Consider the following 17181-nt stretch of genomic DNA (forward strand, 5'->3'; position numbering starts at 1 on the left):
AGAGTTTCGCTCTTGTTACCCAGGCTGGAGTGCAATGGTGCAATCTCGGCTCACTGCAGCCTCTGCCTCCCAGGTTCAAGCGATTCACCTGCCTCAGCCTCTCGAGTAGCTGAGATTATAGGCGCCCACCACCACGCCCAGCTAATTTTTTGTATTTTTAGTAGAGACGGGGTTTCACCATGTTGGCCAGGCTGGTCTTGAACTCCTGACCCCAGATGATCTGCCCGCCTTGGCCTCTCAAAGTGTTGGGATTACAGATGTGAGCCACCGCACCCAGCCCAGTTTCCTTATCTTTAAAATCAGGTTATTTGCTAAAATAGCTAGGAAGACTTTTCAAGCTCAAATATCCTACCGTGGGTTCTCTTATCATCTTATTGCCCCTGTCCTTTTTCTCTTCCTCCCTGACTGGTGAGCTGGTCCTCCTACCTGCCCTAGCATGGCACATGTAGATACACTGTGTTATTCAGCACTTTGCTTTGACCTAGAGGTTTTCTTCAACTTGGAGGGCTGAGAAGCAATGTTTGCTTGTGTCGTTTGGAATGGTGCCTGTTGGCGTGCACAGATCCTTTCCACAAAGGGCCTGTGAGTCCCTTCCTTTTAGGAAGCACATTCCTGACAGTGGTTGCAAAAGTACAGAGGGATTGCAGAGTGAACACAGATTCTTGTGTCAGAGCGACATTCCTAAATGGCAATGTTCAGCAGACTTAGGTGATTGTGATCTATGGGGGATATGGGGAATGAGTAGGTATGCGATTCATTATGAATGTCACACAAATGAAGTGTCCAAGGGTTTGGAGCAAGGAAGCACTTCATAATACCTCATAGCTTCTGGATTATTTTGTTACATTTTTGTTTAATTGAGGGTACAACCAGTTAAGTTACAAAGCACTTCAAGTGAAATCATTGTTTCATCAAGAAGTGTCTGTATTTTATGAGGTAAACTAAGATTATTCCCGATTTGATTCACAGGTATTCTAATTTCATCATTAGATGCAAAAGGACAAGTGAGGTACAGCTGTTTTTTGATGAGATGTGCATGGGAAGTGTTTCTATAAAACAGTTGTCTGCCACGTGGGAAGGCAGGTCTGGGCTGTTAGAAGTAGAAGAAAGAGATTTAAAGAGCTGGGAAGGAGGGAGAAAATGAAAGGTGGCCTGTGAGGATATGTACAGACAGAGAGGTAGCAGGCGCTTAAGGCCAAGAGGTGAGCTGTCCCTGTCTGGGCAGAAGAAGGGCGCTAGGGGCAGCTGCTTGCACCCCCTGCTCTGAATTCCTGCAACAGCGGTCCCAGGAGAACAAGAGACAGGTCCTGACAAGCAGTAGAGTCGGTGCAGCGCGCCCGGGTTCGGATAGGGTTAAGGCCAACACCTGCAGCTGAAGTACGACCCACATGGGAAGTAGGAAGTGCGGCGCCTGAGCTTCCTGTATAAATAAACGCGCTGCTACCGCTGCTGGCGAGCTGTGCCCCACGCTCCCGCTGCAACAGTCCCGGGCATCGCAGCTGCCAGTCAAGGCTAGGAGGCGGTCGGGGACTCCGCCTCCTCCCGACCCGTAGGTCTGGGAGCGCGAGTCCTGTTGCAATCTTGCAAAGTGTAAAGCTGTCAGCCGCAGAGCACGGAGGAAAGACGGAGAGAATGGAAGAGCTCCTCCTGTCCGGTGTGCCAGCAGCCCGGACTGGCGGTGAGCGCGAGGGAGGCTACTGAGAAGCCCGGCGACGGAGGAACGCAGGTCTGCTGCCAGGTAGGTTTAGCGAGCTTTTTAAAGGCTACAGGCGTTGCAAGACCGGAATGGTGTTGCTGGACTAAGGAAAAAGGACAGGAAACTATCTGTGACACCACAATTTTTCGATTTTCTGTCTCTAGTGCTCAAACCATACAGAACTGAATTCATTCTGAATGCCTTAAACACCTGTTAACTTAGAAGAAAAATGCCTTTGTTAAAGGAAAGTAGTTTCATTTCTAATAAAACAGTTTCTATAATAGAATGTATTGTAGAATCCGAGATTAGACCAGACGTCTCCCTAGGTCTTAAGGGGAGACCAAAAGTTGGCATAATCTCGGATTATGCATTATAGTGCTTATTTTATCAGGTAATTGCTAATGAAACAGTGAAACTCTGATACTACGAGAGCCATTCTCAAATTTAAGTTAAAATCGAACTGATTGTCGTTTCTGCAGGGAAAAGGTAGGTATCTTTTGCTTATTCTTTCTAAAACACCTTTTGTTTTTCTCATGAGTTTCAAGGATCCTGCTGTAAGTCTACTCCTCATGCATATATACTATTCACATAAAGATTTCCCAGAAATTAATTCCCTTCTCTGGGAAATGTTCTTTTTTCATGTTCTCATAACAGACTGTCAGTTTCATATTGCTTTCTGCCACATGTATCTTATCAAAACATTAGCTCTGAGGTTCTTAACAGGACTATCTCTGCTCTTCCGATTTGGCATTTCTGGACGTTTATTTGAACATTGAGAGGTATAAATTAAATGGCAATGTATCTAACATTTCTGAGGAAGCAGATTAGGGGGTGTCTGTGCCCAGAAGCAAAATAAATGAACTTTGGGATGACTCAGTTTTTAGGGTGTGGGTAAGAGGCAAAAGGAACCTAGCCAGTCCTAACTGAGTTGCTGGCTAATTAGAGTGTCTGCCGCAGCTTTCAGTGAAATGAGCCTCTTGGTCCCTTTCACATCAAATCCCTCTGTGAGTCCCTCCTTCTCCTTAGTTTATCTTTCCTTCACAACCTGGGTCCTTTTCATGGACAGCAGTGCCTTAAATACTTCTAAAACTATCTTGAGGGGGAGAAAAACCTATAGCAGATCCACAAAGCCACTTGTAGATAATTGTATTATGAAATCCAAGGTCATGGTTTCACACAACTCCTGCTCTGCCCTTGCACACCTTTGACTGGCATTTTTTTTTTTTTTTTTTGTAGTGGGTGTAAACTTAGAAAAGTGGGAAAGGGAAAAACCTCAGTTTCAAAAGTAGTCTCTGACTAATTAATGATCTTGATGATTAAAAAAAGGTAAACATATATAGAGAACGTGAAAAAGATGTTGAGTAGTAGAATTGGGTTGCTTGGCTTTTTATTTAAAACAAACAAAACTCAACCAAAAAAACCCCCAAAACCCCCAAACAATCACCCTAGATAACTTTCTCCTACACTACTGTGCTGGAAGTCGGGCTTGAGTGTGGTCAAATCCTGCCCATTTACCCAGAGTTTTACAAATATTTACAGTCATCTATGCCAAATATCTTTGTGCTGAGCCCCAAAGAACATTCTCAGCATTCAAAAGCCCCATTCTCATGAATGGTTTCAGTTCATTGGCAATTTAAAGGCATTCAGGCCTCCAAACTAGGTCAGCTTAAGACGTGTCTTTTTAAAATAATCAATTTTTGGGTCTCAGATTATGAACCAGGTTTTTGGAGCCAAACTCTACAGCAGAGAGAAGAGTATGCTCTCTCTGGAAAGAAAAAGCTTATTTTATCTACCTGGTATGACCATTTAACTTCCTGAAAAACGTCTTTCTCTTCAGTAGTATGAATATTTTTCATCTGAGGAGGTGCACTTAAAATTTCCTTCTTGAAAAGTCATTTCAATATTTTAGACGTTTAGAAACATTTATATGTATGTCAGAATCCTTTCTCTGAAGTGTTTCTGCTAATCCTGGCTTCTTTGTTTCCCCTGGCCTTGACTTTATGACATTACTTTCTTGGAGAATGAAGTTCTTAGTGTTTGAAATCTCCAGTTTGAGATAGAGGTCAGGAATCATGCTGAACCCAGATGTTAGTGAAGGAACAAAGTCCGAGCAGTTTTGGGACTAAGGCTACTTTGTACAACTGATTATTTTGGATGTGGGAAAAGGGCCAAGCTGCCAGACAAGTCATGCTTTTCACTTGGACTTTGGGGAATAGGTATCTGTAGCCATTGCCCCTAAGTACTGAAACATTTCTTTCAGGGGTGCCTACCTTAATTTATAGAAGCTCCTTACCTGAAACAAATGGTCAATATTTTCAGCTTGTGAATTTCTGGAAGTGAATACAGATGAGAACCAGGCCTTTAATATTTTCTCTCCTCCACGTACAATCAGAAAAGTTATCCACTCTACTACTGACTGACTATGATTTGCTAGGTGCTAGGTTAGATGCTTGGATATAAAGATGGCTAAGATGTGGTCTCTGTCCGGAAGAAATTCTCATAAGGTCAGAAGTGACTTGGGTCTAGAGTGGTAGTTCTGAATTCACATTGCTTTGCCAGATTATAAAAAGTACTTCGATGTTTGTCACCTCAATCATCTTAATTTTCTTGGTAGTGTTACCTTGACCATTTGACCATTAAGTAGCTGAAGAGGTATATGACACCTAAGTTAATTTATGTAAATATTTTAATTCATAATTTTTACCTTTAGGTGTATGTGGGAGGTCTTGGACTAAAGTTTTAGTTTTATTAACTTTGGCATTTGCTATTTACCCAGTCGGTGAGTACTTTGGAACCTAATGCATCATACCGTAGTTGTTATTAAAAAATGGATAAGTATATATTAAATGAGTAAAAATGACCAATGCTTCTGCAACGTGGAATGAGGATCTTCTCATCTATGAGCAGATCTCTTTCTTGAATTCAAAACACAGCAATCTAAGTGAAATAGACTTTTCTTATTCATAGCTGGAGATAATTCTGATCACATGGCTTGGAGTATTTATTAAGAGCATACTTTGAAAGCCATGTCCCATTGTTTTCTAAATCTTTTGAAGTCACGAGTTTGAGTCCCAGCCCTTCATCAACTTGTTCTTTGTTTTTCTTGGGAAGATAGAACAAGACAACTCGTTTCTCTCTGTTGAACTTGTGGCTGAAACCATAAACCCACACATTCTCCTGCATATGATTATATGAAATCCTCTGTTGAAAACCTCCTCAACTAGTTGACTCTTAATAAGGAGGAGCTGGGTTTAATCACCTTTACATCCCTAGCACCTAATGTGTAGAATTTGTTCTTTGTGTGTTGACTTTGTTTCCTTCATGATAAATTCCTGTTATAGGAAATTAATTGGCAAAGACATACAAAAATCTACACCTGCACTTTGCTCAGGTGGGGTGAAGATTCCTCTTCCAAACTGGTTTCCAATTTGTTTCTAATTAAAATTTCTATATGAAACTTTTAACTTTAATAGGAGGGGGTAATATTGGCACATGCTTTTATTCATTTGAAAAAAAATTTTTGATTTAGATATTCGTGCTTTAGCAGCTCTGGTTTTCTTGTAATGTCCTGACCCAAGAAATCAGCCTGGCTCTTGCTCTATAAGGCTCTTTGAAATACCACTTCTCCTTGATTGGTCAATTACATCATTGTCTGACCTGCCTTTAAGTGGCGTTCCTTCCTGCTTCTGAGCTTTGTTGTTATGCCAGGCATAGGGAAGAAAATTATTTAGCAGGGCTGTGTGAATAATTGTGGGAGGCAGGGAACCACTGATTAAAACAGGAGTGGGCAAGGCACAGTGGTGATATTGAAGAGGTAGCTACCATGATGAATGCAAAATTGCCATGCCAAAAATATCATTGAGCTGTTACTCTCATATTCACTCCCACCTTCTTTGATAAGTTTATATTGTTTGGAAAACTGGGAATGGATTTCTACCTCTTGGGCCTTACCCTGTAGGGTAATGAGAACATGGAAAGAAGGCAAGAAGAAATGTGCTTTTAAGAAAAAGGAGCCAGTTGCGGTGGCTCACGCCTGTAATCCCAGCACTTTGGGAGGCTGAGGTGGGCGGATCACGAGGTCAGGAGATCGAGACCATCCTGGCTAACACGGTGAAACCACATCTCTACTAAAAATACAAAAAATTAGCCAAGCGTGGTGGTGGGCGCCTGTAATCCCAGCTACTAGGGAGGCTGAGGCAGGAGGATGGCGTGAACCCAGGAGGTGGAGCTTGCAGTGAGCCGAGATCGGGCCACTGCACTCCAGCCTGGGGGACAGAGCCAGACTCCATCTCAAAAAAAAAAGGAGCAGCAGTTTGCAAATGTTAAAACTAGATGTGCCAAGGGCCAGGCGCGGTGACTTACGCCTGTAATCCCAGCACTTTGGGAGGCCGACGCAGGAGGATCACGGAGGTCAGGAGATCGAGACCATCCTGGCTAACACGGTGAAACCCCATCTCTACTAAAAAAAAAAAAAAAAAAAAAATTAGCTAGGTGTGGTGGCAGGTGCCTGTCGTCCCAGCTACTTGGGAGGCTGAGGCAGGAGAATGGCGTGAACCCGGGAGGCAGAGCTTGCAGCAAGCTGAGATAGCACCACTGCACTGCAGCCTGGGCGACAGAGCGAGACTCTGTCTCAAAAAAAAAAAAAAAAAAAAAGATGTGCCAGATGTTCTGTCCTCTGTAGGATTTGGAGTTAGCTTATCACAGCGTCATGTACATTGTTGCCCATGCTTGGACATCAGCACCAATATATATTTAGTAAGAAACAATCTTAGATCTCACTAAATTAGTTGTAACAGACTTTATTCATAACCTAATTTCAAGCAGCAAAGAGATTGTTTGGAAAACAGTTCTTGCTAATACTTTAAGATGCTTCTCCTTACTGATGAAGTGCCTACTTTTTTTTTTAACCCACAAAAAGGTTAATAGGGCTATATTTGCATATCAGTTCCATTTTTAGAAGGTTAATAGTCTCCAAGTTACAAAGTTGTGATCTCATTGCCATCCTAGAAACTGTTGAGATGACGATGTTAAAACTAAGAAATTATAGACTAATCAAAGGGCTTTTTGAGCACTTTAAGCCGTGAAACAGTGGTGAGAAAACAGAAGTCCTCTTCTCTACCACAGGAGGCACAGTGATACAATACTGCCACCTTACAGAGCCTGAATAGGTGAATATTTACTTTCTTACATCTAAGACCTAAATATTTCCTGGGTTTGTTTATGCTAGAGGATATTTTCTAATCTATTTCATTTTTTCAAATAATGACAACTTATGTGTAATATCATGTATGTACTCATTGGGTTTGAGCATTATTCTTTTAAAAAGGGCAGATCATGAGGTCAGGAGATCAAGACCATCCTGGCTAACATGGTGAAACCCCGTCTCTACTAAAAAATACAAAAAATTAGCTGGGCGTGGTGGCGGGCACCTGTAGTCCCAGCTACTAGGGAGGCTGAGGCAGGAGAATGGCATGAACCCAGGAGGCAGAGCTTGCAGCGAGCCGAGATCGCGCCACTGCACTGCAGCCTGGAGACAGAGTGAGACTCCATCTCAAAAAAAAAAAAAAAGTAATTAATAGATATACAGTTTATTTAAGTAATTGCAGTTCCCTGACTACGAGAGGGGCAGCCTATGTTTCCATTTGTTTATGTCCTCTTAGGTTAGGGCATGCATTAGAACTGTTTTTCTGATTGAAAGAATGTACGCTGGTTCATCTTGTCCTTGAATGACCAGAGAGCTGGTTGGAGATGCAAGCGGAGAGTAGAGCTACAACACTGGCCACAAAGGAGGTCTACCATAAGCCCTCGCTTCCTTCATTGCTGTTGCTACTGCTACCAGCCAGCAGGTCACCCTGCCATTGTATTTGGATTGTATTTAGGGTAGAACTTCAGCTAATGGCTGATAATGCTCAGCACTTTACTAGACTCAATTAGTACCATTGGGTTCACTAATAGTTTCTGTTAGGAAAAGGAAACAGTAGCTAACTAAACTACTCTATTGGGCAGAAGTACCAAGATCAACATAATGCTGATTTTCCGATTGCACTGAGTGGAAACTGGTTGCCTGGTGTGTTCTTAGCTGATAATGGGGATAGCTTTCCTAACAAGGCAAGGATGGGACCTTTAAATTGCTGCTCTTTTTTTCTGCTTTATTAGAATATTAGCTTCCCGAGAATATGTCTCCATTTTACAAGGCAACACTTCAGCCTTTCTTCATCACCACCCACCCTTCTCAAAAACTTTCCCCTTTGCTACCTCCCTCCCATATTTATGCATTCATATCTGTTATTCTAGCTACTTCACAGTGATGACTCGATGTCTCACAAAGGCATATAAACACATTGAGAGTATTCATATGTCTCCTCTTCTGTTTGTCCCCTGTACTTGAATAACTCTTAGAATTTCATAGCATAGCTTGGAATCAAGACCTCAGTGCAGATCAACTGGATTTTTATTTACATTAATATCCTGTGGCATCAGTAATATCTAGCTGATTCATTTTAGTAGCTTTCTATTTCTCTTAGTCTCCTTAGTTGTGCTTTAGCAGTTTCTCCAAATTTTAAAGTTTCTGCATAATAATGTAAAAATTCCAAAGTAATTAGGGATAAGTGTCCTAATAATAATTAAGTAAGTATCCTAATAAAACATTATCCCTTCCAATTACACTATCTTTTTGTGTAAGGGAATAACTGTGTTGATTTTGGATAATCAAACAGACATAAACTACATTGGTTAAAAATACTTTGAATAGCTGGGTGTGGTGGCTTACGCCTGTAATCCCAGCACTTTGGGAGGCCGAGGTGGGCGGATCATGAGGTCAGGAGTTCAAGACCAGCCTGGTCAATATGGTGAAACCTCGTCTCTACTAAAAATACAAAAATTAGCCCGACGTGGTGGCGGGCACCTGAAATCCCATCTACTTGGAAGGCTGAGGCAGGAGAATTGGTTGAACCCGGGAGGTGGAGGTTGCAGCGAGCTGAGATCATGCCACTGCACTCTAGCGTGGATGACAGAGTGATACTCCGTCCCCTACCCCCCAACCAAGAAAAAAAAAAAAAAAAAGCTTTGAATGTTGGCTCTCCCATCATTTGCATTTTTGGAGCGGATTGCTTTTTCAGGCCATCAGCAGAATATGAAAATTCCTTATACATTCTGTGCTGAAATATTCCCTTCTTTGGCAATTCTAATGAAAAGACACGAGGGGAAAGGCGACTTTCCATTCTTTCCTATCAGATAGTACTTGCTTCTCATATAATGAACACTTTATAGTGCAAGAGACACATAGAGCAGGTAGAACTGCTGGTTCTCCTTTCCTGGTAATTTAGTGCAAACTCAGACGTTTCAGAATGGCTTTCCTTCCTTACATGGCCCAACCAATCTGTCTTGTTCTATGATTAGGTATATATAAGCAAGTGATACCTGCTACCAACCTTAGAATGCCTAAACTTGAAAGGCAGCTGTCAGATTTCAAGGTGCCCCTTGCATTCTCTGCCAAAATTCTTTTCACAAGGGGTTCTTGACACTCGGTGAGAGGCACAGTCACATCTATAATCACTGTAAAAGTAATTATAATTGTTAGCTTTTAAAATCAAGTGGTAGGGTGGATAATTCAAGTCACTTTCTTATTTTTGATAGAAATGTGAGGTATGAGGCAGTAGGAGTGAGTTAGCCTCTCTCTGGAATGAAGACTTTTCTTGAAACCTGGAGGGGAGTGGATGTGAATTGCTTGTGCCCCTGTGAAGTTGTGGCCCGATGGGAGGGACAGGAGGAGCTGGGAGTGTGTTATCAAATGCCCTGAGCTTCCTGAGGCTCTACTATTGGGGGTTTCATGCTGTGAAGACCGGTGAATAGTAATATGACACAAAGGAAGAAATGCAAGGAAACCTGGGAGCCATTCACAGGCATCTCAGGTGTGGGGAAATTCATTAGAGGCTTTCAGGATTCTCCTGTTTACTGATTGAAGAGCTCATTTTGCAATGAATCAATGGTGAAAGGATTTCTTGTTTGATATTCTTTTTTTTTTTTTTTTTAATGAAGTGCTCACTGCATTTCATTCATTTTTTTAACTATCCATTGTTGGTTTTGCCCAAAGTGAGACACGAAAGGGTTGGTTTTTAGTCTGTGCATGGTGCAGGTTTAGGCTTCTGCGATGGTGCCTGGGGGGCTGCTGAGTGGGGAAGGTCAAGGGGACTGGCTCTGGACACCCACTATTGGGTGCTGGCACTTGTCTACCTGAATCTCTTTTATACAGTGGTGGTTTGACCAAGATTTTTGTTTTTGAAAGCTCATTGCTTGAAAAATGTCTGAGAGCCATTGCTTTAGGGAATTGGTGTTATTGTACACAGAAAAATAAATCACTTTTTGAAGAATCATTTTGGATTGTTCACATCTCAAGGAGATGAAATATGTAACTTTTTTCCTCTATGTCACTGAGTCATAAGTCCTGCCTTTTTAGAATGCTTGGAATTTAAAAAAAAAAACAAAATGCATCTCTGCTATGTAAAGGTTTTTCTATTATAAAAATTACATATGTTTTTTATAACTTTGACTTCATAGCCTATAGGCATGTAACTCCTTAGTTTTAAGGAGTAAAAACTTATGTACTGTTTATAGTAAGAGACAATTATGTTTCACATGGTCTTGATTACCACAATTTTTAGTTCTACCTTCAAAAGAAGACTATTTCTAAGAAATATCTAATTATAGGTATTCCATTATGGATAATAATTGAGGTATTATTAGAGGAATCCAATATGTCTTTCAAGAGTATCCAATTAATTTCTAAGAGGTATCCCAATTATGTCTTTGTTTTTCAAGAGTACATTAAAACTTTGGCCTGTTTAATATTTCCTTCTAAAAAAATAATGTAGAGTAAGACTGAGAAATACTTGGATTTCTTGAAGAGTACCTAGATCTCTTGCTAGGTCAGAACATGAGGATTGGCTATTCACACCAGCTTTCTCCACATGGCTAAGTGTATTTGACATTTGGGATGTGGGATGGTTCTGGCCTGTGTCATTACCCCTTTTCTCCTACTCAGGAAGCATTTACTACCTACGTTTCTTCATGTTGTTTTACTTGGGATTTCTCTTGAAAGAAAGATAATTCAGAATAGATTGCGTAAGCAGTGAAGCAGCGTTGAGAATGTAGAGGTGAGAAGACAACAGATGGGGAAGTTGGTGGGACTGTGTGCCATGAGCCCGGGAGTATTGGAGACGCAAGCTAATGATAGTTGTTTAAGCATGAACTGGGAGGAAGGAAAAGGTAAAGTCATTCATTTTTACTCACATGTTTATCATAAAGAGAGATTTTTTACAAAAACTCAAAATCCTGAATTTGACGTGCAGGTCTATTTGAATTTAATTTGCTCTTGGATGACAGCTCCTCAGTAGTTAATGGAATAACGCTGTGTCTTGAACTTTATCCGGCATTTGCTGAGAAAAAACCATGTCTTCCACATGGAAACTAACCATTAGTTAGCTTCCTATTTAATTATTTTGTATCAGGTTTTCTGGTACTGAGTACTGGGAGTAGGTGAAAAACCTTAAATGCTTCAGGTTGCTAGAGTTAGTAATTGTTGACTTTCTGGTATGACATTAAGAAAGTAAATGTGGACAGATTGACAAGCAAATATCTCATTTATTTTTTTCCTTTTCTATCTAATCGAATTTGATTTTCCCCTACTTGTTTTAGTACTTTTGTACTTACATATTGAGACTTAAGCTATTGTTGGGACTAGGTAGCAAATGATTACATGTAATTTCTTTTGTCCGAAAATTAAGAGGAAAAGAGCTTGGTTCTTGTAGGGGGAGGTGTATTTGCAATTATTTCTATGGCAGAATTTATTAGACTTGGCCACTCTTTAAAAATAGTAAGAACTATAGGATTTTGCTTTTGCTTAACCAGAACATGAAATTTCCAGATGTGATATAAAATATGAATATGTGGAGAAATTATTTTCACAATTATTTAGTCGCTTTTAAAGATAAAGAGTCAGAATAAAAACAATCTAGTAGAAGAACTTTGGCTGTAGTTTTTATTTTTCAGTCTAAAGATGTCTTTTCCCATGGTCATGCTGTGTGGGGAGACAAATTTTGTTTCTGTGCAGCTTCAGGGACCTTAAGGATAGCTGTAGTCATGGACTTCAACTCTCTTTTCCTCTTTCTGTCCCCCTTCCTCCTTCCTTTCTCTGCTTCGTCTGTCCATGTGATATCCACACAAGGCAGCTCTGGTGTAATGGATCTGGCACTGGGCTTGGTGGCCTCAGAAGGCTGAGGATTGTCTTCTGCTCTGCCATGTACAAGCTCTGAGAACTTTGGCAGATTACCTAACTTATCAGTACCACAATTAATCTATAAAATGGGGAAAACAATTACTTCATCATCCCAAGCAGAAACTCTGTACCCGTTGAACATGCCAGGTGAGGAAGCATACCCTGACTCGGGAGGTGGAGTTGGGAGGGTCATGTCAGTCCAGGAGTTCGAGGCTGCAGTGAGCTATGATTGTGCCACAACACTCGAGCCTGGGCAACAGAGAGAGACCCTGTCTCTAGGAAAAAAGAAACCCACAAACAGTAACTCTTCATTTCCCCCTCCCACCAGCCCCTGGTAACCTCTATTCGTCTTTTTGTCTCTCAGAATTGACTACTCTAGGTACCTCATTTAAGTGGAATCATACAATATTTGATTTTCTGTCTGGTTTATTTCAGTTAGCATGATGTCTTCAAGGTTCATCCATGTTGTAGCATGTGTCAGAATTTTATTTCTTTTTATTCCATTGTATATATAGACCACATTTTGTTTGTTCTTCTGTCTTTTTAATTTTTTATTTTTTGAGACGAAGTTTCATTCTGTCACCCAGGCTGGAGTGTGGTGACGCAGTCTTGACTCAGTGCAACCTCTGCCTCCTGGGTTCAAGTGATTCTCCCGCCTCAGCCTCCTGAGTAGCTGGGATTACAGATGTGCCACTGTGCCTGGCTAATATTGTATTTTTGTATTTTTTGTAATTTTGTATTTTTAGTAGAGACGAGGTTTCACCATGTTGGCCAGGCTGGTCTTGAACTCCTGACCTCAAGCAATCCACCTGCCTCGGCCTCCCACAGTGCTGGGATTACAGGCATGAGCCACTGCGCCCAGCCTCATTCTTCTGTTGATGGACACTTGGGTCACCTCCACTGTTTGGCTACTGTGAATAATGTTGCTATGAATATGGGTGTACAAATATCTCTTTGAGACCCTGCTTTCAGTTCTTTTGGGTATATACCCGATTGCTGGGTCATATGTTACCTCTTTGTTTAACTTTTTGAATGACATTCTATTTTAAGTACTTTTTGAGTCTGTTGAATTGATTGTAGTGATGCAACTCCTAAATATGTTTGCTCATAGTGATATTTCCCGCCCCTGACCTTTATTAAGGTATAATTGACAAATTACATTTGCAGTATACAATGTGATGTTTTGCTCTGTGTATATAAATGCTTAAATCAAGCTAATGAACATCATCACTTCACATTTTTCTTTGTGTGTGTGTGGTGAGATCATTTAAAATCTACTCTTGGCCATTTTCAAGTATACAGTGTATTATTACTAACTCTAGTCACCATGCTGTGTGAGAGCTCCCCAGAACTTATTCATCTCATCTAAATGAAACTTTGTAAGCTTGACCAACATCTCCCCATTCCCACCCCACCATAGTGGTCTTTTAATTTCCATAGCTCATATGATGTGAATCAGGACAGTGAGGTCAGCTTACATTTCAGGACTTCAGGGACACCTTGCCGAGGTAGGTGAACCACTCTCTAGCCCGTCGTTCCCAGAAATGCATTAGCTGTAAGTTTTGGGATAACTGAGGGTGAGAATTTGATCAGCTGGCCTCCAGACGTGTTGGCTAAACAATAGCTTTATCAATCCATATAATATTTTCTGCTTTGGACCTTTCTATAGGGATTGAGGAGACTGAAGAACGCTGAAGACAGGCTGATGGGCTCAGCTGGTAGGCTCCACTATCTCACCATGACTGCTGAAAATCCCACTCCTGGAGACCTGGCTCCGGCCCCCCTCATCACTTGCAAACTCTGCCTGTGTGAGCAGTCTCTGGACAAGATGACCACACTCCAGGAATGCCAGTGCATCTTTTGCACAGCTGTAAGTTTTCCTTGATGCTTTCACTATGAGAAAGTACAAAGGGAAAAATCATAAAAGTAGGATATATTTCTGTGGTTTACTGAGAAACCAGAGTGTGCCACAATATGATCCTGCTTTGGAAAGCATTTCATATTTGAACCTGTTTCCAAATAGTATCTTAAATGGTAAATCCTGGGTTTACTTGTTTTAGCTGAGTATAATTTATGTTTGAAATTTAATTATTGGTTGAATAAATAGTCTTTCTGTTAAGGTTCAAACTATGGAACAGAACAGAAAAATTTTAACATGCTGGCCAGGTGCGTTGTCTCACACCTGTAATCCCAGCACTTTGGGAGGCCGAGGCGGGCGGATCACAAGGTCAGAAGATCGAGACCATCCTAGCTAACACGGTAAAACCCCGTCTCTACTAAAAATACAAAAGAAATTATTTGGGCTTGGTGGCGGGCGCCTGTAGTCCCAGCTACTCGGGAGGCGGAGTCAGGAGAATGGCGTGAACCTGGGAGGCGGAGCTTGCAGTGAGCTGAGATCATGCCACTGCACTCCAGCCTGGGCGACAGAGCGAGACTCTGTCTCAAAAAAAAAAAAAAAAAAAATTTAACATGCTGTAGTTAACTACCACCTATAAGAAACTCACCAGGTATTTTAAATGATGGAGAAGTCAGGTAGTAATTTACTTTATGTACTGAATTTTCATTCATATACTTGTTCATCTTCTACAATGCACATGATATAAATTGTACTTTGTCATAGCTCCTTTTATGCTGTTTTCACAGTATGCTGAATCCTTCTTATTCCACTTAATGAGAGCCCTATAGACCTGCAGAAGTGGGCTGATCTCTTTTAGTGTGACACCTGGTATCAACACCTGTGACCTTTACTGCCACTTTTCCTTGAAGGTTGGTCGGTTAAGGTATAAAGGTAGGAAATAGATTGAGTTCCTGTAGGCTTCAGTGATGACACAGAATAGCATTGTTCATTTAATCAACAAATATCTATTGAGCAGGAACTATGTCCCAGGAATGGTTCTAGGCACGAGGATTTATCAGTTAAGGAAACAAAACTCAGCGAAGTTTCTTGCTTTTAGGAGCTTATATTCTATATAAGAACGTTGTGTAGGAGTTCAGGGCTTAGAGGATGTTGCTGTTTTAGGTAGGGGGATCAGAAGTAGGCCTTGCTGAGGAGTAATGTTTGTGCTGCCTCTCCTTCCTCTTGTTGTTAGTGTGTGTTGCTTTATAGGAAGTGAGGAAATGGCCTTGTCATCTCAGAGCAACTTCAGTTTCCTTTGGTCTTGCTTTGTTTCTGAAGGCTGTCCTTCAAAACAATTATTTCTCTGACTTTCTCACCCTTGCTGCAGACCCTTGCTAATCCTTGAAACAAATGAGTCAGAAGCAACATGTGGTGAAAATCAGTATGCAAATATTTCACTGAGGGTTACTGCTGTTTAAAAGAATTCAATTTTTGCTATGACATTTAACAGTGCAGAATTTAAGCGTGTGCGTCAACATTGGGGAAATAATACATGGTGAAGGTTGTATTTCATCTTCTCAGGGAGCTAACACTGTCCTGTTATTGTTTCAGTAGATTTTAGTTCCTGATTCAAAACAGCATGGCTGCTTCTCATTTCTCTTTCAGCAATTTGAGGGTAGGAGTTAGTACAGTTAGCTTATTCAGTCATCTAGATTCACACTTCCTCATTGTTAGGGAGTGCTCAAAAGCAGAAAGTCAAATGGCTGAATGTTTTTTGGTATCCCTCAATTTTGGATCCTTTTGCACCTAGAAACATTAACTTTCCCTGGCATCCTGTTACCTGTTACCTGTGAGCTGCCAAAATAGTAAGCGGTGTATGATTACATTAGTGTCTGTAAAATTGTAATTTGAATCAGACTCACCTGAAATACTCCTCTAACTTTCTTTTGGTTAGAGATTTATTTCTTGTTTTTAAAAAAATGACTTAAAATGTGTCTAATACTTCCCAAACTTTAATTTGCATCTGTATTCAGTATCAAATGTTTTGTATTTTTGAGACTGAAAAGAAATTTGTAACTTTTTCATATGCCACATACTACTGACTTCTACTTTTAAATAGAATTGGATGACATCTCCCAGTTGCTTGTGCCTACCATATATTTAAAATGGTTTTACTGAGAACCACCCCCCTGCCCCAGGGAGTATCCACATGTAATGATCTTCCTGCTAGATTTGATGTTATGCCGGTATGTACTGGTATATGTAATGTATATATTTTTTCTTTTCATGTTAGATGGATAATGTGCTTATGGTGTAACCAGGTTTGAGGGAGGCATATCTCATGTGACTGGGAGAAGCCAATCATCATGCTTATGAACTACAAGTGGATCTATACTGGTATATTTTCTTGGATTTAATAAAGCTTTAACAACATTCTGTCATTGTCCTGTCTTCTGTAAGAGGCATCCCTGGCCATTTTGCTGTGAGCCTAGCTTTTTTTGTTGTTGTTTCCAAGATCACCACACTCCAATTCCAACTCTACCCCAACTCAGCTGTGTAACTGGGCACATGATTAATCTTTTTGGGCCTCTGATTTCTCCTGTGTAAAATGAAGGTGCTAGGATCCTTCACAGTGCTCCAAATAGGGGGTGCAGTATACTCTGGGTATGCAGAAGGGACAGATGTGGAGTATCTGACTTGACCATTGAATGTTAATCAGTTATTTCCTTATCTTTAGAGAGACCTGGCCTTTAAATAGATGCCCCAAGTGTGTTCCACGGACCACCAGCTCTGGGAAACAGAGATATCCTTGAATGAAATGTTCCATGGTCAAATTAGCTTGGGAACTGCAATGTTCTTCTGTTCCTTTTTTGGAGGGATGTAAGGCACATTTGCATATTAGAGGCTCTATGAAATCTTGTGGTTAAAGGGAAAGCAGGGGAATCTTGTTTAGCTTCTTCTGATGAAGCATTTCCCTTTGACCGTGCCACCCTTTTGAGTGGAACATCTATTGCCCACAACCAGTGCTCTGAAGAATACTGCTTTGAATTATTTCATGTAGGTAATTCTTGATTTAAATAACATCCAGGGAAAGGAATATAGTAGATGTTGTCTCAAATAAGCCGTCAATATTATCTAGGTTCTTGTTAAAGGATGTTCTAGCTGTGAAGATGGTTTCTGCTAGACTGTTTGCCCAGTTTTAATATGCAGAATAAAGTGTAATATAAAGCAAGAGAAGCTGCATATACAGGAAAAATTGGGCATAGTTCTTACTGGCATGACTGACGTCATAGAACATGAGTTGTATTACAGAACCAAAGAGGTTGATGTCTTGGGGTTACAGAGAAAAAGATGTAGCATAATTACTTGTTCTAT

At 40.8% G+C, this 17181-nt stretch overlaps 1 protein-coding gene and 1 non-coding gene across 4 annotated transcripts in view; one reads left to right on the top strand and one right to left on the bottom strand.

The window, feature by feature from the left end:
• The window catches only part of RNF144B (ring finger protein 144B), a 195387-nt gene that overhangs the window by 112371 nt on the left and 65835 nt on the right, over window positions 1-17181 (top strand). For 2 of the 3 annotated variants that reach the window (XM_055390693.2, XM_055390692.2), the window contains one exon: window positions 13639-13839. In XM_055390693.2, coding sequence (XP_055246668.1) covers window positions 13675-13839 — 165 coding nt within the window. In that variant the 5' untranslated portion in view covers window positions 13639-13674. Of the gene's footprint in view, window positions 1-1467; window positions 1739-13638; window positions 13840-17181 lie in introns of those variants that run through there. The other variant, XM_019030033.4, reaches the window with a different exon arrangement.
• LOC115935193 (small nucleolar RNA U13) lies at window positions 16094-16195 on the bottom strand. Its single transcript, XR_004070892.1, has one exon. It is a non-coding gene; the product is annotated as a small nucleolar RNA U13 (small nucleolar RNA).

Source organism: Gorilla gorilla, chromosome 5 (genome assembly GCF_029281585.2).
Source record: "Gorilla gorilla gorilla isolate KB3781 chromosome 5, NHGRI_mGorGor1-v2.1_pri, whole genome shotgun sequence".
Classification (NCBI taxonomy): Eukaryota; Metazoa; Chordata; class Mammalia; order Primates; family Hominidae; genus Gorilla; species Gorilla gorilla.